General features: G+C 51.4%; 1 protein-coding gene, 1 long non-coding RNA gene and 1 other non-coding gene across 8 annotated transcripts; 2 read left to right on the forward strand and 1 right to left on the reverse strand.

The window, feature by feature from the left end:
* Positions 1–17: 17 nt before the first annotated feature.
* On the forward strand, positions 18–15692 carry LOC130540599 (uncharacterized). The gene is made up of 3 exons (XR_008954594.2): positions 18–361; positions 5742–5905; positions 15579–15692. It is a non-coding gene; the product is annotated as an uncharacterized LOC130540599 (long non-coding RNA).
* TRNAS-GCU (transfer RNA serine (anticodon GCU)) lies at positions 411–492 on the forward strand. Its single transcript has one exon. It is a non-coding gene; the product is annotated as a tRNA-Ser (tRNA).
* SLC29A2 (solute carrier family 29 member 2) lies at positions 14828–24801 on the reverse strand. Of its 6 annotated transcripts, XM_034933074.3 has the most exons (14): positions 24661–24801; positions 24312–24563; positions 23865–23913; positions 23546–23627; positions 21681–21844; positions 21372–21511; positions 20849–20983; positions 20084–20181; positions 19776–19860; positions 18743–18876; positions 18438–18543; positions 18248–18333; positions 16535–16734; positions 14828–15857 (listed from the first exon to the last, which is right to left on the reverse strand). In XM_034933074.3, exons 3-14 carry the CDS (start codon positions 23891–23893, stop codon positions 15746–15748), a joined length of 1371 nt encoding a protein of 456 aa, XP_034788965.1. In that variant the 5' UTR covers positions 23894–23913; positions 24312–24563; positions 24661–24801; the 3' UTR covers positions 14828–15745. The 6 variants fall into 6 exon arrangements, with proteins under 6 accessions (XP_034788965.1, XP_063464662.1, XP_008952359.1 ...); XM_063608592.1 differs by lacking the exons at positions 24312–24563; positions 24661–24801 and having other exon boundaries at positions 23865–24217; XM_008954111.6 differs by lacking the exons at positions 20849–20983; positions 24312–24563; positions 24661–24801 and having other exon boundaries at positions 23865–24220.
* Positions 24802–26155: the final 1354 nt, after the last annotated feature.

The raw sequence follows: 26155 nt of genomic DNA on the forward strand, positions 1-26155 counted from the left end.
CCCGCCACCGCCCCCAGCCCCCGGCGCGCCGGCTCGCCCCCTACGAGGGAGGAGGAGCCACGGCCCCGCCGCTCGGCCGCGCGCCGTGCAGACGCCCCGCCCGCCCGGGCCCCGCCGGCTTCCCGGGAAGCACTCCTCTCCCTCCCCGCCGGCGCGCGCACCCTGGACCGAGCGCGCCCTGAACGCGCGGCGCGCTCGGCCGGACTCGGAGGGAAACCGCGGCAGAGCTCGGCTGCAGCGTGGTAAAGGATGGCGCGGGCTCAGCAGAAAGGAAATCAAAACGCTCCCTTCCTTCCGCGGTTTCTTCTTTCCCTGTGTCCGAAGAGGTCTGCGTTGCGACATACGTGGTAGTGCTTGGAAGGTGCGGAGTAGATGAGAGATAAGTGAATGTGGACAAACCTATCACGTAGGACGAGGTGGCCGAGTGGTTAAGGCGATGGACTGCTAATCCATTGTGCTTTGCACGCGTGGGTTCGAATCCCATCCTCGTCGGCCCTGTTTTATAGAGGTTGGGGGGGAAGCATCTAAATTTTCACATCCTGCCTATTTGGAGCAGCAAGCTGGAGGTGCGAGGGGTGAGGCATCTAAATTTTCACATCCTGCCTATGGAGCAGCAAGCTGAAGAAAACTGAACTGGGGGTGAGAGTGGAATTCGATCCCAAGTCTCTCTGGTCTTTATCCACCACGCATCTCCTGCCTGCTCCTACTTCAGGTGTCTGTAGCTCTGGGCAGAGGCCAAAGGTGTTTTCTTTCCTTCTAGAAAGAGGGCCCAGGGGTTGGTGGCACGGAAAAGGCTAGAACCGGGATTCTGGCCAGTGTGAAGTTGGGGGCCAACGTATGATCTGCAGGAATCAGGGAAGCCCCCCATTGGAGGCATCGCCCTCCCCGTCCGAAGTAGTGGTACTTGTCCTACTCTCCAGCACTTCTCCTAGGGCGGAGACCTTGTGTCCACACGCCCTGCTCCCCAACACACACAATCTCTTTTTTTTTTTTTTTTTTTTTTTGAGGCGGATTCTCGCTCTGTCGCCCAGGCTGGAGCGCAGTGGCGCGATCTCGGCTCACTGCAACCTCTGCCTTCCAGGTTCAAGCGATTCTCCTGCCTCAGCCCCGAGTAGCTGGGACTACTAGCGCGTGCAGCACGCCCGGCTAATTTTTTGTATTTTTAGCAGAGACGGAGTTTCACCGTGTTAGCCAGGATGGTCTCGGATCTCCTGACCTCCTGATCCGCCCACCTCGGCCTCCCAAAGTGCTGGGATTACAGGTGTGAGCCACCGCGCCCGGCCGCACACAAACTCTTAAGCAGAAGGCTTTGAACATTCCAATATCAGGCCACTATACTCTTAATAAGTATTTGTGGATTAATTCATCTGTGGACTCTTTAGAACAGGAGAGGCCGTGGGAAGGGCAGACACTGCCACTGCTAAATCAATTACCGTATATTACTCAACTTTTTAGGCTGAGCCAGGGAGGCCCCTATAGGGCAGAGTGCTCTGAATCTTGGGATGTCAGGACAGACTGGGCAGGGCTTCAAATAAGGATAAAGTGTTTGTCCCGCTATTCCACAGGCAGTAGGGTGCCAAGGTTGTTGAGTTGAAGAGTGATCAGAAAACCTTTATTTTGCAGCCCAGAGCAAAAACACACACTGAGTACCTGCTCTCTGCCAGGAACTGTGTTAGGCACGAGGGATGGGCCTTGCAGGAGACACAGGTATTGTCCTTGAGGGTTTCCACTGGTGACCTTGGCTGTAAAGAGGAGAAAAGCAAGTGCAGATCCTTTCAGCACAGGCCTTATAGACTGGAGGCTCAGAAGTCAGACATGCTGCCATGTGGATTTTCTTTGACCTCCTCAGTGTTTTATTTTTTATTTATTATTATTATTATTATTTGAGACAGAATTTTGTTCTTCTTGCTCAGGCTGGAGTGCAATGACGCGATCTTGGCTCACTGCAACCTCCGCCTCCTAGGTTCAAGTGATTCTCCTGCCTCAGCCTCCTGAGTAGCTGGGATTACAGGAGTGCACCACCATGCCTGGCTAATTTTTTGTATTATTTTTTAGTAGAGATGGGGTTTCATCATGTTAGCCAGGCTGGTGTCGAACTCCTAACTTCAGGTGATCCACTAGCCTTGGCCTCCCAAAGTGTTGGGATTACAGGTGTGAGCCACTGCGCCCAGCCCTATTATTATTGTTATTATTTTGAGACAGAGTTTCGCTCTTGTTGCCCAGGCTGGAGTGCAATGGCTCGATCTCGGCTCACTGCAACCTCTGCCTCCTGGGTTCAAGTGATTCTCCTGCCTCAGCCTCCGGAGTAGCTGGGATTACAGGCATGTACCACCATGCCCAGCTAATTTTGTATTTTTAGTAGACTAGGGTTTCTCCATGTTGGTCAGGCTGGTCTCGAACTCCCGACCTCAGGTGATCTGCCCACCTCGGCCTCCCAAAGTGCTGGGATTACAGGAGTGAGCTACCAAGCTCAGCCAGTGTTTGTATTTTCAGTGGACAAGTTTTTTACTTCCTGGGTTAATTTTTTCCTAGGTATTTTATTCTTTTGTATCCTATTGTAAATGGAGTTGTTTTCTTAATTTCCTTTTCACGTTGTTCATTGTTAGTGTATAGAAATATAACTGAATTTTTGTTGTTTTGTTGTTGTTGTTTTGAGATGGAGTTTCGCCCTTTCACCCAGGCTCGAGTGAAGTGGCGCCATCTCAGCTCACTGCAACGTCTGCCCCCCGGGTTCAAGCAATTCTCCAGCTTCAACCTCCCGAGTAGCTGGGACTACAGGTGCATGCCACCACACCCGGCTAATTTTTGTATTTTTAGTAGAGACGGGGTTTTGCCATGTTGGCTAGGCTGGTTTCAAACTCCTGACCTCAGGTGATCCACCTGCCTCAGCGTCACAAAGTGGTAGGATTACAGGCATGAGCCACTGTGCCCAACCTGAATTTTGTGTGTTAATTTTTTTTTTTTTTTTTTTTTGAGGCAGAGTCTCACTCTGTCTCCCAGGCTGGAGTGCAGTGGAGTGATCTCACCTCATTGCAACCTCCGCCTCTTAGGTTCAAGTGATTCTCCTGCCTCAGCCTCTCGAGTAGCTGGGACTACAGGCGTGCGCCACCACACCCAGTTAATTTTTATATTTTTAGTAGAGACAGGGTTTCACCATGTTGGCCAAGCTGGTCTTGAACTCTTGACCTCGAGTGATCCACCCACCTCAGCCTCCCAAAGTGCTTGGATTACAGGCACGAGCCACTGAGCCAGGCTATTGTGTGTTAATCTTGAATTCTGCAACTTTGCTGACTTTATTAGCTCTAAAAGTTTGTGTATGTGTGTACGTGTCTGTGTGTGTGTGTGTGTGTCTCTGTGTGTATGCATGTATTCCTTAGGATTTTCTATATACGTATATATTATGTCATCTGTGACTATGAATAGTTTTACCTCTTTTTCAATTTGGTTAACTTTTGTTTCTTTTTCTTGCCATTTTTTTTCCCACCCCAATGCAGAAGCTCATTTCTTGCCAAATTGCTCTAGCTAGAACTTCTAGTACAATGTTGAGGAGATGAAACGGTGAAACCACGTATCCTTCTCTTGTTCCTGATCTTTGGGGGAAGGCTTTAGGTCTTTCGCCATTAAGTATGATGTTATTTGTGGATTTTTCATAAATGCCCTTTATCAGGTGAAGGAAGTTTCCACCTATTCCTTGTTTATTCAGCATTTTTATCTTGAACGCATGTTGGATTTTGACACATGCTTTTTATCTTGAACGAGTGTTGGACTTTGTCACATGCTTTTTATCTTGAAAGCGTGTTGGATTTTGTCACTTGCTTTTTGTTCATAAATTGAGGTGATCACTTGGTGTTTCCTCTTCATTCTATTAATGTGGTGTATTACATTGATTGATTTTCTTTTTCTTTTTTTGAGACGTTCTTGCTCTGTTTCCCAGGCTGGAGTGCAGTGGAGCGATCTTGGCTCACGGCAACCTCTGCGTCCTGGGTTCAAGTTATTCTCATGCCTCAGCCTCCGGAGTAGCTGGGATTACAGGCATGCGCCATCATGCCTGGCTAATTTTTGTATTTTTAGTAGAGATGCCGTTTCACCATGTTCGCCAGGCTGGTCTCGAAATCCTGACCTCAAGTGATCTGCCCGCCTCGGTCTCCCAAAGTGCTGATATTACAGGCATGAGCCACCACACCCAGCCTTTCTTTTTTTTTTTTTTTTTGAGATGGAGTCTCGCTCTGTCACCCAGGTTGGAGTGAGTGGCGCGATCTTGGCTCACGGCAACCTCTACCTCCCAGGTTCAAGTGATTCTCCTGCCTCAGCTTCCTGACTAGCTGGGATTACAGGTGTGCACCACCACAGCCAGCTAATATTTTTTGTATTTTTAGTAGAGACGGATTTCACCATGTTGTCTAGGCTGGTCTCAAACTCCTGACCTCAAGTGATCCACCTGCTTCAGCCTCCCAAAGTGCTGGGATTACAGGGTGAGCCACCGTGCCCGGCCACACTGATTGATTTTCATATGTTAAACAATCTTGCATTTCTGGAATAATTCCTACTTGGTCATGGTGTATAATTTTGTTAATATGTTGCTGGGTTAGGTTTGCTAGTATTTTGTGGAGGATTTTTGCATCTATATTCATATGAGATACAGTCTGTAGTTTTCTTGGGATGGTCTGTATATTAGTTTGGCCTCAGGTCACATAGAATGAGTTGTAAAGTGTTTTCTATTCTTTGGAAGAGTTTGAGAAGGATTGTTGTAAATTTCTTTTTACTTTGCACACTACACTGTTATAGGATTGTTGTTAATTCTTTTTGTTTTGTTTTGTTTTGTTTGTGACAGAGTCTCGCTCTGTCACCCAGGCTGGAGTGCAGTGGCATGATCTCGGCTCACTGCAACCTCTGCCTCCTGGGTTCCAGCGATTCTCCTGTCTCAGCCTCCAAAGTAGCTGGGATTACAGGTGTGTGCCACCATGCCCAGCTAATTTTTGTATTTTTACTAGAGACGAGGTTTCACCATGTTGCAGGCTGGTCTCAAACTCCTGACCTCAGGTGATCTGCCCTCGTCCGCCTCCCAAAGTGCTGGGATTACGGGCATGAGGCACCTCGCCCAGCCGGATTGATGTTAATTCTTTAAGTGATTGGTAGAATTCACTTGTGAAGCCATCTGGTCCTGGGATTTTCTTTGTTGGGAGGTTTTTGATTACAGATTAAATCTGGTTACTTGTTATAGGTCTGTTCAGATTTCCTGTTTCTTCTTGCATCAGTTTTGGTAGTTTGTGTGTTTTCAGGAATTTGTCCATTTCATCTGATTTGTTAGCATACAGTTATTCATAGTATTCTCTTATAGTCCTTTTTACTTCTGGGTAAAGGCATACCTCACTTTTTTTTTTTTTTTTAGACGGAGTCTCGCTCTGTTGCCCAGGCTGGAGTACAGTGGTGCAATCTAGGCTCACTGCAAGCTCCACCTCCCGGGTTCACGCCGTTCTCTTGCCTCAGCCTCCCATGTAGCTGGGACTACAGGCGCCTGCCACCATGCCTGGCTAATTTTTTTGTATTTTTAGTAGAAATGGGGTTTCATCCTATTAGCCAGGATGGTTGCAATCTCCTAACCTTGTGATCCACCCCCCTCCACCTCCCAAAGTGCTGGGATTACAGGCGTGAGCCACCACGCCCAGCCAGGCATACCTCACTTTATTGCACTTTGGTTTATTGCACGTCACAGATAATTGCATTTTTTTTTTTTTTTACAGATCGAAGATGGCGGGTTCCTGTAGTCCCAGCTACTCAGGAGGCTGAGGCAGGAGAATGGCATGAACCCGGGAGGCAGAGCTTGCAGTGAGCCGAGATCGTGCCACTGCACTCCAGCCTGGGTGACAGAGCGAAACTCCGTCTCAAAAAAAAAAAAAAAAAATCAGTAAGTGTTGTGTGTGTGCTGACTGCTCCACCGACTGACTGTTCTCCCCTTCCTCATACCTCCCTATTTCCTGAAACACAAAAATATTGAAATTAGGCTGATAATTCTACGTTGGCCTCTAAGTGTTCAAGTGAAAGGAAGAGTTGCACTTCTCTCACTTTAAATCAAAAGCTAGAAATGATTACACATAGTGAGGAAGGCATGGTGAACACTGTGATAGGCTGAAAGCTAGGCCTCTTGTGCCAAATGGTCAGCCAAGTTGTGAATGCAAAGGAAAAGTTCTTGAAGGAATTAAAAGTGCTACCCCAGTGAACACACAAAAGATAAGAAAGTGAGGCCGAGCGTCGTGACTCATGCTTGTAATCCCAGCACTTCAAGAGGCCAAGGCAGGCGGATCCCCTTGAGGCCAGGAGTTTGAGAACAGCCTGGGCAACATGGCGAAACCCCGTCTCTACTAAAAATACAAAAAAATCGCCAGCCATGGTGGCGCATACCTGTAGTCCCAGCTACTCAGGAGGCTGAGGCGGGAGAATCACCTGAACCCAGAGGTCTAGGCTGCAGTGAGCCATGATCATGCCACTGCACTGGAGACCTTGGAATACGTTGATGACTTTGAAGGGTTCAAGACTTCAGTGGAGGAAGTAACTGCAAATATGATGGAAATAGCAAGAGAACTAGAATTAGAAGTTGAGTCTGAAGATGTAACTGAATTGCTGCGATATCATGAGAAAACTTGAATGGATGAGGAGTTGCTTCTTCTGGATCATCAAAGTGGTTTCTTCAGATAGAATCTACTCCTGGCAAGGATGCGGTGAACATTGATAAATGACAACAAGGATTTAGAATATTATGTAAACTTAATTGATAAAGTACCTGTAGGATTTGAGAGGATTGACTTTAATTTTGAAAGAACTTCTACTGTGGGTAAAATGTTATCAAACAGCATCGCATGTTAGAGAGAAATCTTGCATGAAAGGATCAATCAGTGCAGCAAATTTCATCGTTGCCTTATTTTAAGAAATTGGCACAGCCACCCCCATCTTCAGCAACTACCATCCTGATCAGTCAGCAGCTATCAACATCGAGGCAAGACCCTCCACCAGCAAAAAGATTACAACTTGCTAAAGGTTTCAGGATTATGACTTACTGAAGGTTCCGGTGATCACTAGCATTTTTAAGCAATAAGGTTTTTTTTTTTCTTTTTTCTTTTGAGGTGGAGTCTTGCTCTGTTGCCCAGGCTGGAGTGCAGTGGCGAGATCTCAGCTCACTGCAACCTCCACCTCCCAGGTTCAAGTGATTCTCCTGCCTCAGCCTCCCGAGTAGCTGAGATTACAGGCACGCATCACCATGCCCAGCTAATTTTTGTATTTTTAGTAGAGATGGGGTTCCTCCATGTTGGCCAGGCTGGTCTCAAACTCCTGACCTCAGGTGATCTGCCCTAGCCCACCGTGGCCTCCCAAAGTGCTGGGATTACAGGTGTGAGACACTGCACCCAGCCACAATAAATATTTTTAATTAAGGTATATACATTGTTTTTTAGACACAATGCTATTGCATACTTAATAGACTACAATGTAGCATAAGCATAACTTTTTTTTTTTGAGACAGAGTCTTGCTGGAGTGCAATCCTGCGATCTCAGCTCACTGCAACCTCTGCCTCCCTGATTCAAGCAATTCTCCTGCCTCAGCCTCCCGAGTAGCTGGGATTACAGGCACCTGCCACCACGCCCAGCTAATTTTTGTATTTTTAGAAGAGACAGGGTTTCACCATGTTGGTCAGGCTGGTATCAAACTCCTGACCTCAGTTGATCTACCCGCCTCGCCTCCCAAAGTGCTGGGATTACAGGCATGAGCCACCGCGCCCGGCCAAGCATAACTTTTATATGCACCGGGAAACCCCAAATTATTGCAATATTTGCTTTATTGCAGTGGTCTGAAACCAAACCTGCAATATGTCTTAGGTGTGCCTATAATTGGTAGTAATATTACCACTTGCATTTCTTAGTATTAGATTTTAGTACCTTAAAGGCTTCTCTCTATTTTTCGTAGTCAATCTAGTTAAAGGTGTGTCAGTTTTGTTGATCGTTTCAAAGAACCAACTTTTGGTTTCATTAATTTTCTCTATTGCTTTTTTCCCTCCATTTTGTTTGTCTTTAATCTTTATTATTTCTTTCCTTCTGCTACCTTTGAGTGTAGTTTGCTCTTCTTTTACTAGTTCCTTAAGTTATTTATTTATTTATTTATTTATTTATTTATTTATTTATTTTTGAGACAGAGTCTTGCTCTGTTGCCAGGCTGGAGTGCAGTGGTGCGATCTCGGCTCACTGCACTGCAACCTCCACCTCCCGCGTTCAAGTGATTCTCTTGCCTCAGCCTCCCAAGTAGCTGGGACTACAGGGGTGTGCCACCACGACCAGCTAATTTTTGTATTTTTAGAAGAAACAGGATTTCACCATGTTGCCCAGGATGGTTTCAATCTCTTGACCTCGTGATCTGCCCACCTTGGCCTCCCAAAGTGCTGGGATTACAAGTGTGAGCCACTGCGCCTGACCCCTAGTTCCTTAAGTTCTAAAGTCAGGTTATTGTTCTGAGATCTTCTTTTTTAACGTAGGCATTTATAGCTATAAATTTCCCTCTACGCACTGCTCTTACTGCATCCTGCAAGTTTTGCTATGTTGTATTTTCGTTTGCATTTATCTCAAAGTATTTCCTAATTTCCCTTTTGATGTCTTTGACTCATTAATTTTTAAGAATATGTTGTTTAATTTTTATGTATCTGTGAATTTTCCAGCTTTTCTTCTGTTGTTGATTTCCAGTTTCATTCCATTGTGATCAGAAAAGACCCTTTATATGATTTCAGTCTTTTAAAATTTATTGAGACTGTTTCGTGACCTAACATAGGATCTGTCCTGGAGAATATTTCACAAGCACTTGAGGTTATATATTCTTCTGTTTATAGGTAGAGTATTCTATATATGTCTGTTGTGGTTTTGGATCTAAAGTGAGTCTCTTATAGACAGTTTATAGTTGAATCACTTTTTGTTTAATTAATTAATTAATTTTGAGACAGGGTCTTGCTCTGTCACCTAGGCTGGAGTGCAATGGCACAATTACGGCTTACTGTAGCCTCTACTGCCTAGGCTCAATCAATCCTTCCACTTCAGCCTCCTGAGTAGCTGGGACTAAAGGCGCACGCCACCATGTGTGCCTAATTTTTAAATTTTTTATGTAGACATGAGGTCTTGCCATGTTACCTGGGTTGGTCTCAAGCTCCTGGGCTAAAGTAATCTGCCCTCGACCTCCCAAAGTGCTGGGATTACAGGCGTGAGCCACTGTAATCCCAGTTGAATCTTTTTTTTTTTTTTGAGACGGAGTTTCGCTCTTGTTGCCCAGGCTGGAGTGCGATGGTGCCATCTTGGCTCACTGAAACCTCCACCCCCCGAGTTTAAGCGATTCTCTTACCTCAGCCTCCCAAGTAGCTGGGATTACAGGCATGCGCCACCATGCCTGGCTAATTTTGTATTTTTAGTGGAGATGGGGTTTCTCCATGTTGGTTAGGCTGGTCTCGAACTCCCAACCTCAGGTGATCCGCCCGCCTCAGCCTTCTAAAGTGCTGGGATTGGCGGGGCGCAGTGGCTCATGCCTGTAATCCCAGCACTTTGGGAGGCTGAGGCGGGTGGATCATGAGGTCAGGAGATCGAGACCATCCTGGCCAACATGGTGAAACCCCATCTCTACTAAAAATAATACAAAAAATTAGCCGGGCGTGGTGGCGGGCGCCTGTTGTCCCAGCTACTCAAGAGGCTGAGGCAGGAGAATGGCGTGAACCCGGGAGGCGGAGCTTGCAGTGAGCCGAGGCCGCGCCACTACACTCCAGCCTGGGCGACAGAGCGAGACTCCGTCTCAAAAAGAAAAAAACAAACAAACAAAAAAATTAAGTGCTGGGATTACAGGCATGAGCCACTGCGCCCGGCCCTAGTTGAATCATTTTAAAAATCCATTCTTGAGCCAGGCACGGTGGTTTATACCTATAATCCCAGCACTTTGGGAAGCTGAGGCAGGAGGATTGCTTGAGCTCTAGGAGTTTGAGACCAGCCTGGGCAGAGAGATCCTGCCTCTAAAAAAAAAATTTTTTTTTAATCCATTCTGACAATCTTGCCTTTTAATTGGAGAGTTGAGTCAATTCCATTTCAAGTAATTACTGAGGCTGGGCGCAGTGGCTCAAGCCTGTAATCCCAGCACTTTGGGAGGCCAAGGTGGGCACATCACTTGAGGCCAGGAGTTTAAGACCAGTCTGACCAACATGGTGAAACCCCGTCTCTAATAAAAATACAAAAAGTAGCCGGGTGTGGTGGTGCACACTTGTAGTCCCAGCTACTTGGGAAGCTGAGGCAGGGGAATTGCTTGAACCTAGAAAGCGGAGGTTGCAGTGAGCCGAGATCACACCACTGTACTCCATCCTGAGTGACGGAGTGAGACTCTGTTTAAAAAAATAATAATAATAATTACTGATAAGGAAAGACTTACTTGTGCCATTTTGCTATTTGTTTTCTACGTCTTGTATCTTTTCGTTCCTCATTTCCTCCATTAATGCCTTCCTTTTTTAAAAGATAGGGTCTTGTTCTGTTGCCCAGACTGAAGGATAGCAGTGCAGTCACAACTTGCTGCAGGCTTGAACTCCTGGCCTCAAATGATTATCCTGCCTCAGCCTTCCAAGTACCTAAGACTACAGGCATGTACCACCATGTGTCTTGCTATTTTATTTTATTTTATTTTTATTTTTGTGGAGACGGAGTCTTGCTATGTTGCCCAGGCTGGTCTCAAACTCCTGGCCTCAAGGGATCCTCCCGCCTTGGCCTTCCAAAGTGCTGGGATTATAGGTGTGAGCCACCACGCCTGGACTTCTTGAGTCTTTTATGAGCATGCATCTTGCCCTGCATGTATATGGCTTTCTCAATTCCCTCATATTTGAGGGAGCTTTTCAGTTCCCCAGAGAATGTCTCCCCACCTTTTCCTTACAACCTTTCAGCTTGTCTGTTGTTCATGTAAACTGTAATCTTTGCTCTGGACAGCAGAGGTTTGTTAATTTGCCTTTCAGTGTTTTGGAGAACTGTCCTCTTAAGTAGAAGCTTTTCCATCTTGAGAGATTTCTGAGTCAGGCAAAACAAAAGCGAATGTCTGGCATCCGTTCTTTAGGTAGTCCCCAGACAGGTCGGAACTAATAGATACAATCCTTTGAGAACAAAGTCTGCTTTGCTCCCTTGAGAACCAAAGGCTAGGGTCCCACAATGGGAATGCCATCTTCACACCACCACTAACTCAGAAGGGAAATGGGGCAAGGGCAGGTAAAATACTGCAAAACTCTCATTATATTAAGTTGCCACTTTCTTGATTCAGCACTTGCTTGGTTGTTGTAAATCTTTGATTATTTTCCAGAGTTCCGACAAAGGTGGTTCCAACAGTCATTGCTCATGTTTTCCGTTTTGTTTTTTTTTTTTTTTTTAAGGCACAGGCCCTTGGAGCTGTCTGTTTTACTACTTTTGCTTACATTCTATTAATATTGAGCCCCATGGAACCTCAGTTTATTCATCTGTAAAATGTGGTAGTGCGCAGGGCTTCTGCTTCACAAACTCTGGGGCTGCAATGAAAAGGGAGTCCAGGCCGGGTGCGGTGGCTCATGCCTGTAATCCCAACACTTTGGGAGGCCAAGACGGGCAGATCACTTGAGGTCAGGAGTTCAAGACCAGCCTGGCCAACATGGTGAAACCCCATCTCTACTAAAAATACAAAAAAATTAGCCGGGCATCATGGCACGTATCTGTAATCCCAGTTACTCAGGAGGCTGAGGAATAACTTGAACCCAGGAGGCGGAGGTGGCAGTGAGCCGAGATCGCACCTCTGCACTCCAGCCTGGGTGATGGAGCAAGACTCTTATCTCAAAAAAAAATAAATAAATAAGGGGGAGTCTAGCCAGGTGACCTCAGTCAACAGTAGTTTGTTCAAGAAACCTTGAGAAAAAGAGAGCAAGAAGAACAAGGATGCCACCTGGCTCCATCTAGGATATCATGATGACTCTAGTGACCACAAAGCAATTCCCCATTCTATTATGTTGTTGACCCTGCCTGTGACCTTGACCCTGCCTATGACCTATTCCTTCTAATGTGCCAGTAACCTCGAGACAACCCCCACTCATGTTGTGGCTTCATTCTCCCAGGAGAGATGATCTGATTGGTTCCTCTCATCAGGGAAGCTGGACCGGGCCACCTCATAGGCTGCTGGCCAGTCAGTGAGTGGCTGCCATGGCTCAGACCCCAGCCCTGGTCCAGTCAGCCCTGGCTAGAGATGCCATTCCCATACAAAGCAGGGCGTGAGGGTTAGGTAGGGGGGCCTCTGGGGCCACTCAAAAGGGGCCAAACTCTGACAACATGTGGCATGTTGAGGCAGGTGGAAAAGCAGATCACAAATGTCAAATGCTTTTCATGTAGTAGAATTCTTTTTTTTTTTTTTTTTTTGAGATGGTCTTGCTCTGTCACCCAGGCTGGAGTGCAGTGGCGCAATCTCGGCTGACTGCAGCCTCCACCTTCCGGGTTCCAGTGATTCTCCTGCCTCAGCCTCCCAGGTAGCTGGGATTACAGGCGCCTGCCACCACTCCCGGCTAATTTCTGTATTTTTTTAGTATAGACCAGGTTTCACCATGTTGGCCAGGCTGGTCTCAAACTCCTGACCTCAAGTGATCCGCCCACCTTGGCCTCTCAAGGTGCTGGGATTACAGGTGTGAGCCACCATGCCTGGCCTCATGTAGTATAATTCTAACTACCAGTCTCCTCTTCCATAAAAGGGTCAGCAACTTGAGGGTAAGGATGTCTCTCTCCACTGAGCCCAGCTCAGTGCCCTGTGCAGTGCGAGTGTTTGCTGATGGAAACTGGCTGCTTCTGTGGGAATCCGGGCCTGTCGGCAGAGCTGTAACAGGGTGGGCAGGCAGCAGTAGCTGGGGACTAGGCATCAGGCGAGGGGCAGGCAGGTGTAGCCAACCAGTCCAAGAATTTGTTTCCAACATCAAAGCCCCTGCACCCTGAGCTGATGAAGTTGTGCTGGGTCTACTGGGAAGGAGGATGGGAAGACGGAATCCCAGGTTGTGACATCATGATCCTGAGGGGTAAGTGTCCTCTTTTTGGGCCCCATCCTCCACTGCCCAGCCCGAACCTGGGCTTGCTGTGGGTGACGGGTGGCCCCAGTGGGTTTCCTGGGACTGTCTGGCCTGGGAGGTGGGCAGATGGTTGTCTGCCTTCCTGGTCCCAGGTGGATCTGGCAGGTCTAGGGAGCTTTTTTTTTTTTTTTTTTTTTTCTTTGAGGCAGAGTTTCGCTCCTATTGCCCAGGCTGGAATGCAGTGGCACGATCTCGCCTCCCGGATTCAAGCGATTCTCCTGCCTCAGTCTCCCAAGTACTGGGATTACAGGCATGCGCCACTACGCCCGGCTAATTTTGTATTTTTAGTAGAGATGGGGTTTCTCCATGTTGGTCAGGCTGGTCTCAAACTCCCGACCTCAGGTGATCCACCTGCCTCAGCCTCCCAAAGTGCTGGGATTACGTGAGCCACCGCGCCTGGCTTCTAGAGAGCTTTTAGGTACAACGGACAACAGTTGTACTCTCCTCTGAAGGTAGAGGAGAAGGAGACCCAGCAAGTGTTGGGGTCCTGCCTCCAACAGTCCCAGAGAGCACAGGTAGGCCTATTGGTCTTGCAAGAGACTCCAAGACTCCAACAACCGTTTCCCTAATATCATCAGAGGTGGTACTTTAGTTCCAACCTCACTCCAGGACTCTAGCTCAGGCAGGTCATAAAGAAAAGGGCCTGGATTTGACCCAGGACTCTGGGTCAGCATGCATGCACTTATCCACGAGGTTAGCTGGCCTCCATAGAGGCAGCCTCCCTCATATCTCCTGTATCAGTCGTCCTCTCTAAGCCACTGTCTAGGCCCCATCACCTCCCCGCTGGACTGCTGGGATCAACTCCTCTGTGGCTTCTCTGCTTCTGCTCCTCCTCCACCTCAGACTAGCAAATTCATATTCATCCCTCAGGGCCCAGCTGGGGAAATACCTCCTCTGGAATGGCTGCCCTGACTTCTCAGGTGGAATCAGTGGCTCCCTCGACATGCTTCTGCAGGGCCCTCACAAGACGTATCACAAGTTATATTTGGCTTCCTGTGGCCTTGGGAGCGGGGACTGTGTCTCCTTTGTTTCAAAGTCTCCAGACCAGGCAGGGCCTGGCTCGGGGCAGCTGTCTGTGAACAGTGCTCAAAGGAATGAATCCTTCCTTGGGGTCTGCCCTGTGGCTTATTTCAGCAACCAAGGTCATATCTTGCCTGTCTTCCTCCTTGATGCCAAAAAGCCCCTGGCTTCTGAGCAGGTACCCTGTGCTGGTTGAGCACCTAATATCTAATAGGTGCTCAGTGAATGTTCACAAAGGCAGGTGGGCAGAAAACCCTTGCTTTTCTCTGGGACGGGCAGGGTAGTATAGGTGTGTGGTGAAGCAGGCCTTTCCTCCATCCGTGTGTAGAATTGGTGGGGTCGCCAAAGCCCTGCCCACACTGACTGCCTCTCTAAGGCCAGATTTCCAAGGAGGAGCTATCCTGGGGAGGCAGAGGATGCTGGTGAGAGCCCAGGGACTCATGGAGTGGGAGAGCAATAGTTGTCCATCCAACTAGGTGCTCTGCCCAGGAGCTCAGGATTCCTTGCAGGTCAGTACCCCCCAGCTATCATGTGGTCCAGAGGACCCAGCACAGAGATGCCCACCAATCCCTACCCCTCTCAGGGCCTCAGTCATCCCACCTGTCAAGGGGGTACAATCTTTCCGACCCCACCCAGTTCACTGAGGCCAATAGAGCCAACAGCACTTCGGAAATAAAGACTTGGTGAACGCATCATACAAATAAATGGGGTTGTTATTAGACCCAAGAGCAGGGTCAGAAGGAGAAACAGCAAAAACAGGGAGTAAGTGCCCAGGCTCCTGCCCCAAACCCCTTGAGGAAAAGAGAAACAGGTGTTGGGCAGGAAGAACAGCACCTACAGGGAGGAGAGAGAGGGGATTGGGTCCCGGCTCTACCACGGACCAGTCACTTTCCCCAGGACTCAGTTTTGTCACCTGTATAATGGGGGAAGCACAATCCTTGCCTGACTCCTTCCAAGAGCCTCAATTAGGCTTCGGTGAGAGAGTGGGTATGGAAGAGCTTTGCAAACTGTAAAGTGCAGTGCACACATGCAGGCTAGCTGTGGCTCTGGGGCCCAGGCCCAGCTGGGCTCTGCGGAGTAGGTACAGTAAGTGTTGGCAATGAAAACACTGCTTGAAGCTGAGCCTGGCCCTTTGAGCACCCTCAGGTCCTCCATATCTGTTCCTCCTCTCAGGTGCCCACAACTTCCCTGGCACCTTTTACCCTGGGTGGCTGAGGCCTGGGAAGACGAGGCGCTCCTGGCCTGGGCTGGCCCCGCCTCCCACTCTGAACCCTCTGGTCACCTCTGCTCCTGATGATGATGAACAAATGCAGACCTGGTGGTGGGGAGCAGCCGTGCCCTGCACCCTCTTTTCCCTAGTCATCACCCTTTCCATGAGGTCTTGTGCGAGTCACTCCCATTCCTGGGTGAGGGTTAGAATGACCGGTGGTGATTTCTTCCCCGCAGCACTCCAAGTGGATGAAGAGCAGCTCCTGCCCGCTGCTGGCAGCCTCAGGCCCAGGGGCCTCCACCCCGCAGAGGCCTGAGCCAAGCTCGCCATTCGCCCTGGGCTGGATCTCAGCTCCGGAAGGAGACGTCGAGAAGAGGCTGCCAAAGAGCCTGGAGGGGCCACTTCAGAGCAGCGCCTTGAAGAGGAAGGAGAGGGAGGCTCCACAGGAAAGTCCCAGGGCCAGGAAGAAGGTCATGAGGGCGCCGGCCACCTCCCTCTCGTGTGGCAGCACCTGCCTAGAACACCCGGGAACAGGAGCTCTTAGAAAATGCTGGGTCTAAATCTGGACCCAGCTCCACTGCCCTCTGCCCATCCAGTCTGGGCTCTGACCCAACCCCTCTGTCACCATAACTGGCCCCTTCTTTCCGGGCCTCAGTTTCCTGGTCTGTAAATGAGGCTGCTGGATAAGGATGTCTCTCAGGGCCTCTGAGTCTAACATGATGGGATTCCAGATTCCACAGCCTGCCCTTTCCACAGTGCTCTCAGCCTGTCTGCCCTGCCAGCTTCATTCTCTCTGGATTCTCCACTCCATTGCCCCTTGAAGAAATAGCCCATAACCTTGTTTTTGGTCAAAACCTTAGCTCTCCTTCAACTGAGAATTTTACAGTTAGATGGGCCCTGAGGGATGACAGTTCAACCCATTTTTTTTTACAGATGGGGAAACTGAGGCGCATTGAGGCGGCCCCAGAACCAGTGCCTGGGCTACTTGGTTGGGCGGGTACCTCCCTAGCCCAGTTCTCTCCCCTGCAGTTAAGGCTTGGCCCAGTAGGGGGCGCCAGCAAGGCCTGCAGACAGCTAGGGTTGGGCTGGCCAGAAGCAGGATGGGCCGTCCCTCCCTTGCAGGCGGTCCCTTCCCAAAGACTGAACCCACCTCCCCACTCCCAGCCCCCCACCCCACCCCATTCCCCCGGACCTGGGCGCCAGGCACATGGTGAGGGACACCAGGTAGCCATTAGAAACAGCAAAGAGCAGCATGAAGGTGATGAAGTAGGCATCCTGCGGGAAGAGGATGGGCAGCCGGGACCTCTGGGGCACGTGGCACAGCATGAAGAGGGGCACGAACAGGAACCGCAGGCAGACCAGCAGGGGCAGCAGCCGGCTGTCCTCGTCTGGCTGTGGTAGAGGCTGAAGTCAGCATGGTCCCTGGAGCCAGGTCTCTGCTCCAGGGCATCTCAGGACACCCATAGAGTACTTTTTTTTTTTTTTTTTTTAGATGGAGTCTTGCTCTGTTGCCCAGGCTGGAATGCAGTGGCCCTGATCTCAGCTCACTGCAACCTCCACCTCCTGGGTTCAAGAAATCCTCCTGCTTCAGCCTCCTGAGTAGCTGGGACTATAGGCGCCCGCCACCACCATGCCCAGATAATTTTTGTATTTTTAGTAGAGCCAGGTTTCATCATGTTGGCCAGGCTGGTCTCGAACTTCTGACCTCGAGTGATCCACCTGCCTCAGCCTCCCAAAGTGCTGGGATTACAGGCGTGAGCCACCATACCCGGCCTCTATTTTTTTCATTAAAAATTTGTGTGTGTGTGTGTGTGTACAGACAAAATCTCACTGTGTTGCCCAGGCTGGTTTTGAACTCCTGAGCTCAAGCGATCCTCTTGCCTTGGCCTCCCAAAGTGCTCGGATTTTAGGGTTTTTTTTTTGTTTGTTTGTTTTTGAGACAGAGTCTCGCTCTGTCTCCCAGGCTGGAGAGCAGTGGTGCGATCTCGGCTCACTGCGGCCTCTGCCTCCCTGGGATTACAGGTGTGCACCACCACACCTGCTAATTGTCTTTTTAGTAGAGATGGGGTTTCACCATGTTGGCCAGGCTGGTCTCGAACTCCTGACCTCGTGATCCACCCGCCTCGGCCTCCCAGAGTGCTGGGATTACAGGTGTGAGCCACCGCGTCCAGCCCCAGAGTGCTAGGATTATAGGTGTGAGCCACCACGCCTGGCCCACCCATAGGATAGACCCATCTGTCACCCCCTGACCTCCTCTGACCTGACCTACCTGGTGAGCCAGTGAGGGAAGACCCAGCACTGGGGCCTGGGCCAAGTCCACCCAGAAATCAGGGACTGGCCTGGGGCTCACCTCTGCCTCTTCCAGGCTCCAGCTTGTGCTCTCCACCGCATCTACAGTTTATGTACTCGGTTCCTCAGAGCACCCACTGGTGGTTCCACAGACCCCCCCTGGGGGCAGATGGGGTTTCTGAGTGGGATTGGAAGCTGTAGATCAGCTCCTGTCCTGACTTGGATGAGACCAGCTCCTCTTTCACCTGCGTTATGTATTGTCTCTTTGGAAGATTTCATTTAAAGATATAGCACCATGGCTAAAACCAACCCCAAAACTAAGACTCTTGCTCAGTCCCTCACCTGGTGCAGGAACCTCCATGTAACATTCTCTGAGCAGCAAAGGCTGGATGCTGGGGACACAGAGGTCAGCTGGACATGATTTTTGCTTTCAGGGAGCTCACAGTGCAAGCCCTGGCCTGCACGCCTCCAGGGCCCAAGTGCTCCCTGCTGCTTGGCCAGTGGTTGCATTACCAGTCCACTTGGACTACCAGAAAATCACCTCCATGCTCTTTCAAGCCCTCGGATCCCAAACTGCTTCCTAAAACATCGGATCACCCAGCCCTGGTGTGCTTACCCACAGGAAGTAAGAGGTCAGGCTCCGTCCCAGCCAGTCCATGATGTTGAAGAGGAGGAAGCAGCAGATGGGGTTGAAGAACTGACCTGGGAGGGAAACGGCTGCAGCTCATACTGGTCTCCAACTCCCCTCTCCCGTCCTCTCCCCTTTGTACCCCCTGCCCTGCCGTCTTCTCCACCCTGACACTCACTCCACTTCCCGGGACTGGTGGAGCTGGTCACCATGGCTGTGATGGCGGGGAAGACGGACAGGGTGACTGTGAAGACCAACACAAGGCACAGCGCTGTCAGCCAGATCTGGGAGCCAGAGGCAGGGGTGTGAGCAGGCAGGGCAGTCCCAGGGCCCCACCCTCTTGCCCAAGCCCCATGTGGGAGCAGGACACTTGGGGCCTGGCCCAGCTGTGTCCCTGACCCACTATGACCCTATGACCTTGGAGTCAATGTGAGCCCCATTCTTCCCCAAAGATGGTGGTTGGGGGCTGTATCCAAGCCAAACCTTCTGGAAGACAGTGAAGACTGAAGGTTTTCCTGGCTTCTGGGGCTCATCTGGCTCTGATTCCGGCTCCTTCTCCAGGTCAAGATCCAGGGTCAGAGCTACTTTCTGGGGACTACTGGGAATCCCGTTCTCATCTGGGGTGAGGGGGGACGGGGAAGGGTCATGCTTGTGACCCAGGTTTCCCGACAGCCAGGCCCAATGAAGGGAGATTCCCAGCAGTTAAAACAAGTGATCCTCAGCTCGGCATGGTGGCTCACGCCTGTAATCCCAACATTTTGGAAGGCCGAGGCGGGCATATTGCTTGAGCCCAGGAGTTCGAGACCAGCCTGGGCAACATGGTGAATCCCCATCTCTACAAAAATAAAAAAATTAGCCGGGCATGGCAGCCTGCACCTATAGTCCCAGCTACTCGGGAGACTGAGGTGGCTCACTTGAGCCCAGGAGGTCGAGGCTGCAGTTGAGTTGTGATAGCACTGCAGTGCAGCCTAGGTGACAGAGTGAGATCCTGACTCAAAATAACAACAACCCCCTCACCCCAAAACAAAAAAAGGTGATCTTCCTCCAGCCTAAGCTGAGGCTGCAGGCGAAGGGAATTCATGATGGAAATATGCATAGCTACCAGGAAGCGCATGCATGGGTCGGGCGATGAGCGAAGCACCTTAGATGGATTATCTCATTACCATTGCTTTACAAATGACACATTGAGGTTCAGAGGGGTGCAGTGGCTAAGTGGTTTGTCTCAGGCCACACAGCTGGGATGTTGTGAAACTAGTATTCCAATTCAGAGGTCTTCGGATCCAAAGTTTGCATGCATGGAACCTCTATCGCCTCCCCATTTTATAGAGGTGGAAACTGAGGCCCAAACAACAGCAGGGATGACTTTAATCCTACCAACTTCCCTTCATGATCTTCCTGTTTGCACAAGGCTACTAGGGGTGGGCTCTGGCTGGGAACAGATGGAACAGCTTCCCAGGGGAGGTGGCTCTAGCGTCCTCTGCATCTCCCACCTCCCCAGGAGGGTCTCAGGGCTTACCAGACTGGAGGAGCTCAGCTTTGGTCTCCAGCTCCTGAGCTTGGGCCTGGGATGATTTATTGGCCAGGTAGTAGCGGGCAAACTTCTGCAGAAGGACAGGAAAGTGTTGGGCCTGCCTGGCTTGCCTGAGGTGTCTGGATCCCTCCCCATACCATTGGCCTGGAGGCTGGGGCCCCTCAGTGTCTTCTCTGGGGGTCAGGGCTGAGACCAGGTCTCCTCCACCTCCCCTGGCCTCTCTCAGGGCCTCAGGCTCAGGACTCTATCCAAGATGCTTTGAGGTGGGGCCTCGAGCCCAAGAGCAGGCTCACCAGGTGAGGCAGGCTCAGGTAACACACGATGGACATGAGGATGCCCACACAGGGCGTGATAAAGTACCCCAGGGCAGAGGTCTCGGCGTCCACGCCACCTGCGGAGGAACTTCAGCTGCAGAAGAGAGGCACCTGGTCCCGCTGGCTCCCACAGGGCTTCCAACTCTTGTCCCACTTCCCATTGTGTACTTCTCAGACCCACTCCCAGCCTCTTCCGCTCCTCCCTTCACTGACAAATGGGAATCTTGTACAGGGCCCCAGAGCAGCCCTGCACTTCTCTCACTTTCCCCATGTGTCATTTTTGTTGAGCACGTACTATGTGCCAGTAGCCTTCTCTCATTGCATGCTCATTACAATCTGAGCAGGGAGCTATACCAATCACGTCGGTGGGGAAACTAGCACAGAGAGGTGACAAGCCTTGTCCAACACCCCTAGCTGGTAAGCGGTGAAGCAGATTCAAACCCAAGACTATCTGAATCCCAAACCCATCCCCTTATCTTTCAACTTCAACCTGCTGCCACATGCCAGTATTAGCCCCAGGAATCCTGCCCCTGTCCCTGAGTTAACCCAGTCCTCACTTGGTTATTACTCCTCACTGCAGGGCCCATGCGCCCCACTCCCTAGCCCCAGACCCAATCCCCATTTCTATATCACCCGCTTACCTCCATCTTCACCCAGAACCCATGTGTCTTGCTCTCACATGCCCTCTCTCTTCCCCAAACCTCAGAGGCCACCCCAGCCCTCCAGCCACCCAAGTGCACTCACTGGCCATGGACAGGAGCATGGCAAGGGCAGCAAAGATCCCAGCCAGGCCCTGGCCGCTGAGGAAGAGGGTGCTGTAGGTGGAGGGCATGGTGCCCAGCTGCCCGAAGAGGCTGCCCTGTAGGACTGCACTGAAGGCTGTGGAGGACAGGGATGGGGGCTGCTGCTCAACTAGGCAAGACTCAGAGGCTCCCTGGAGGAGGTGCCAGCAGGATACACAGGGGACTCTGGACAAGGTTGCGCAGGTGTGAGCTTCCCTAGGGACTCTGAGCACTCGGGGGCAACACCCGCTATTCAGTCCTCTTCTGAGGTGCAGCCATTGGTCTGTGGGGCTGTTGACCAGGAGGCCTGCTCCTAGGTCACCGGACAAGTGACTCTTCCCCTCCCTGTGGGCCTCAGTTTCTTCACCAGGGATATGAGCGACCATGATGCTGTCTGCCCTTCTCGGATATGCTGGGCCCTTTCAATGATGAGGCCAGGCTGAAGCCCTGCATAGGCTGGCTGGGGAGGGGGTGGAGGTGCTCACAGTTGATGAAGCAGACGGAGGCCATGGTGATGGAGAAGAAGGGTCCGGGGCTCATGTCCACCTTGACCAGCGCTGCCGTCAGGGCAAAGAGCATCAGTATGGCCAGCAGGCTGCCCAGAATGCGCACCGTCTCCGGGACGCTGCTCAGAAGCAGGCAGAGTGCATCAGTGGGGCCCAGGCCAGAGGGGGCTGGGGAAGGAGGCTCGACACCTGGGGCTGGGCAGTAGAGCTGGGGGGCAGGGGGCACAGGGGAGGGCCTCAATGAAGCTGCCTCTGCAGGGGGCGCAGGAGCCAGGGCAGGCCTCTCACCACTGGTACAGGAAGGAGTTAAGGAGGGTGAAGAGCAGCAGGGGCAGCTGGGACAGCAGTGTCACCCAATTGTTGAAGTTGAAGGCATCCTCGGAGCCCGTGTGGTTGGTGCTCAGGATCCTGGCTGTGCTGTTGCCGGCCCCGGCCAGTCGCACCTGGAAGTACTGCCAGGTGGGGAGGTGGTGGAGGGTCAGCACCTCTCAGCCTTCCCCCGCTGCCTTCCCCCTCACTTGTGATTGCTTTCTAATGTCTGTGGGGACTTGTCTGCCTTGTCCTTGTTCTGTTCCCAGCAGCCGGCACACAGTCGGAGCTCCATGAATGTGCGCTGAGTTAAATGGCTGAAGTCTGGGACACAGCCCAAGCATTAAGAGCCCCCAGCAAGAGCCTCGATCCAGCCTTGGACGGCCCCTCCTCTTCAGTGCCCTGGTTCCAGCCCCCATCCCCACTCCTGCAGCAGCTGCTACATTCATTCATTCCACGGGTATTTATTGAGCGCCTACTGTCAGCCAGGCTTTGGCCTAGGTGCTGAACAACTGCATTCTCTCTAGAGCACATAGCCTGCCACTCCTCTGCTTAACCTCCTCACTCCTCAACACCCCGCTTCATGCCTCCCTATTGCCTGCAGGGCAAAGCCCCAAATGGAACAGCTCTTCAGAATCAGATCCTAGTCTCCCTTTGTGCCCCATCTTCTGCTCCATCCTGCTAAGCTCCAGGCAGCCCTGGCTGTGGATCTCTCTCTAAACAGGCTGATCGTCTCTTGCCTGCCTGCCTTTGGCATGGCTGTCGCCTCGGCCTGGAATGCCCTACTGACCACACCCCTCCACATGCACTTTGCCTACCCTACTCCCAATTTACAAATCTCCTCTTCCATGAAGCAGAAGGAACTTTCTCCCTCCCCTGGGGACCCACTGCACTCTGCTGCAAGCCTGGAATGTCACGCATCATGTTACATTATTAATAGCTCTTTGGCCCCCTCTTGCTCTCAAGCCCAGGGGCTGATTCATCTCTGGGTTTCCAGGGCCCAGCACAGAGCCAGTACCCAAGAAGCATTTGCAAAGTTGTTGCAGTGAATACAGATGAATAACCCGGTCCCAAAGACAATGCAAACCCCACATTTCTGCCTTCCCTGAAGAGCCTCCCTGCTGTTTCCTCCTGTGTCCCCAGTGCCTGCTCCACAGTAGGTGCACATTAAAAGTTTGTTGAATGAGGCTGGGCACGGTGGCTCAAGCCTGTATGGGAGGCCGAGGCGGGAGGATCACGAGGTCAGGATATCGAGACCATCCTGGCTAACACGGTGAAACCCCGTCTCTACTAAAAATACAAAAAAAATTAGCCGCGCGTGGCGGCGGGCGCCTGTAGTCCCAGCTACTCGGGAGGGTGAGGCAGGAGAATGGCGTGAACCCGGGAGGCGGAGCTTGCAGTGAGCCGAGATCGCGCCACTGCACTCCAGCCTGGGCGAAAGAGCCAGACTCTGTCTCAAAAAAAAAAAAAAAAAAGAAAGTTTGTTGAATGAATGAGTGAATGAATGAAATTCATGGTATTTCAAAGAAAATCAAACGTTCGATAACCGACTTTTGGGGTGACTGACTCAGGAATAACGACACACAGAGAGGGGTGGGCAGCGCCTTTGCTCATTCCAGACCCTGTGGGCTGGTGGCCTTGCCCCTCTGAGATGTGGGCATTGCTGAAGTTCTACTTTCCTAGCCACGGGGGAAGCATTCCCCTCTCCGAGCTTCAGCCCATAATGAGCTCAACGAGGGGTCACAGGTGCGCGGTGAGGAAGCGCCCGCTAAGCCTCATCCAAAGGGCTGGAGGGAGGGGTGCTGGCTGTGGCCACGAGGCTGCCACGCCGCCAGGAGTCTCACCGGGATGGCGGTGATGAAGAAGTTCCAGGGAAGGAGGGTGCCCAGCCCCAGGATGAAGAAGCTGATCCCGACCAGGTGGTAGCTGTGGGGATCGGTGGGAAGGTCACCCCGAGGACGCACCCGCCTCCGCAGGCCCTCCCGCCTCCCAGGCCACCCCCTCCGGAGCGGACTACAACCCCCATCACCCCGCTTCCGGCGGCCGAGGGAGTCGGCTGATGGGAATTGTAGTTCGATCCGGTCTTCTCTGAGCCTCGGAGCGCCTTCAGGGAGCGGGTCTGCAACGCCCCCGGCCACTTGCAACGCACGCGGGCCCACTCACCTGTCCCGCGGGGCGTCTCCTCGCGCCATGGCCGCCGCGGCGGATGTGCCTGGGGTGAAAGGGACAGAGAAGCCGCACCTGCACCTGCGCTGGGGCGGAGGGCCGCAGACCGGTGGGGCGGGGGGCGGGTCTCCCCAGATTCGGGGGCAGGGCGGCTGGAGCCGCACAGGTAGCCTCGGGCGGATTTCGGCGTGTCTCGCGCTCCGCAGGCTGGGACCTGGGCTCCGCCCCGAGGCGGGGACAGAGGGTCGCGCCACCCGTCTCTCCTTCCCCCACCCGCCTCCGGGACTCGACTCCGGCTCGGGCCCCGCCCCACCTAGGCGCCTGCGGAACCCGCCCGCTCCCCGCACAGCCCCTCCCCGCAGCCCCCCGTCCTCTCCGCGGGCGCGGGTCCCGGATCCCTGCGGCGGAGGGGAAGGCGGGGGTAGGGACGAGGTGTAACCTCACCTCCACCCCCCGCCGAGAGCTCTGTAGGGGCAGCACTGGTGCGGGGCTCTTCCCGCTTCGTCAGCTCCGAGGTGATGCCAGAGCCGCTCCTGCGACCCCTAAAGCTGGAACCCACCGGGGCGCCCCCTAACTAGCCGCTGCAGAGTCCCCGCCCAGAGCGTAACCCGAGCCGGGCCCGGGCGGGGGAACCAGAGCTGCCACAGGTCGCCCGCGATCCTGGCGGGCTTCGCCGCGCTGGGTCCCCGGGAGTGCCTGGAAAAAAACAGCATTACTTTCAACTCCCTACTCTTTTTCTGTTAAAAAAAAAATTTTTTTTTGAAAAGACTATAAATCATTAATTTGCTCCTACTCTCATAATCTACGAATAGGTGTGGATTCTCTGCAATCCCCGGGCGAATCGGGGACGCTGGAGAAGTGAGAGGCTCCAAAACACAAACTATTTTTTTTGAGACTGAGTGTCGCTCTGTCGCCCAGGCGGAAGTGCAGTGGCGTGATCTTGGCTCACTGCAACCTCCCCCTCCCAGGCAGGTTCAAGCGATTCTGGTGCCTCAGCCTCAGGAGTAGCTGGGACTACAGGCGCATGCCACCACGTCCGGTTAATTTTTGTATTTTTAGTAGAAACGGGGCTTCACCAGCTCTACTGAAGAGGTGGCCAGGCTAGTCTCGAACTCGTCTTTTGACCAGGCTGGTCTCGAACTCTTGACCTCAGGTGATCCGCCCGCATCGGCCTACCAAGATGTTGCTATTACAGGCGTGAGCCACCACGCCCGGCCACAAACTATTTTCTTAAGCAATGACATTTTATAGCCATTCCCAGGTTGCTTATGTTTTTCCTCCAGCCGACTGAGAGTCTGTAGGGGCAGAGGCTGTGCTTATCTAGTCCATTGGTTTACTGGCAGCATCTAGCGCCGTTGAGTGATAAATGGGTGGTTGCAGTAAAATGCAGGTGATTTTAGGGAGAACAGGGACAGCATTAAATTACACCGAAAGAGAAAGTTATTCTTCCCATTTTCTTTCAAGCCTCTGAATATGTCAAGGGTGTTAACAGGTTGCTAACACTTCTTAATCTGCCTTCCCATCCCTTCCCCTCAGTTAGCCTCAGAGGGTCTGCTGACAATTTTATCAAAAGTTATTAACTTGTATTTTTCTTATATTTATTTTTATAGCAACTTTATTTTCAGGGCTACTCATACTGGTTTCCTATTTATGATTATGATATCAACTTTTCTTTGAAAAATCAATTTATTTATGGAAAATGAGTTATTTAAAGAAAATCAAGCGAGGCCGCTGGTGCAGCACAGCTATGGCACAGGTTGTGAAGGAAGGACTTGAGAATGGAGGCTAGGGAGCACTGAATTTGTTGAGACAGTGAAGGGAGAGGATGAGGGCATTTCAGGGAGAGAACAGCCTGTCCCAAGACAAGGGACAAGAGAGTGCTGACACATTCTGGGACATACAAATAGATCCCTTTGGCTGGCATTGGTGGGAGGAGGGGACAGAGCCTCTACAACAGCCAGGCTGGTTATGGCAAGTCTGAGGGCTGATTAAGGAGTTCAGATTTCATTTCAAAGCACAGACGGTCAGCTGGAGCCGATTCCATCGTCCTTGTAATAAATATTTTGTTACTATCCTGCAATGAAACTCATATAAAACAAAACCTACCTATACACAATAACATTTGATGTCGAGATAATATCCTGATTTTACTGCAGATGAATCATAAAGGAAATTATTTAGTAATAACATGGTGTGTGTGAATGTGTTAATATTCATGGTACATGAAGCTGTCAAATGCTTGCCCCTCTTTCTAAAACTGCAGTGAATCCACGGCTACAAACTCACAT

This window comes from Pan paniscus, chromosome 9 (assembly GCF_029289425.2).
Source record: "Pan paniscus chromosome 9, NHGRI_mPanPan1-v2.0_pri, whole genome shotgun sequence".
Lineage (NCBI taxonomy): Eukaryota > Metazoa > Chordata > Mammalia > Primates > Hominidae > Pan > Pan paniscus.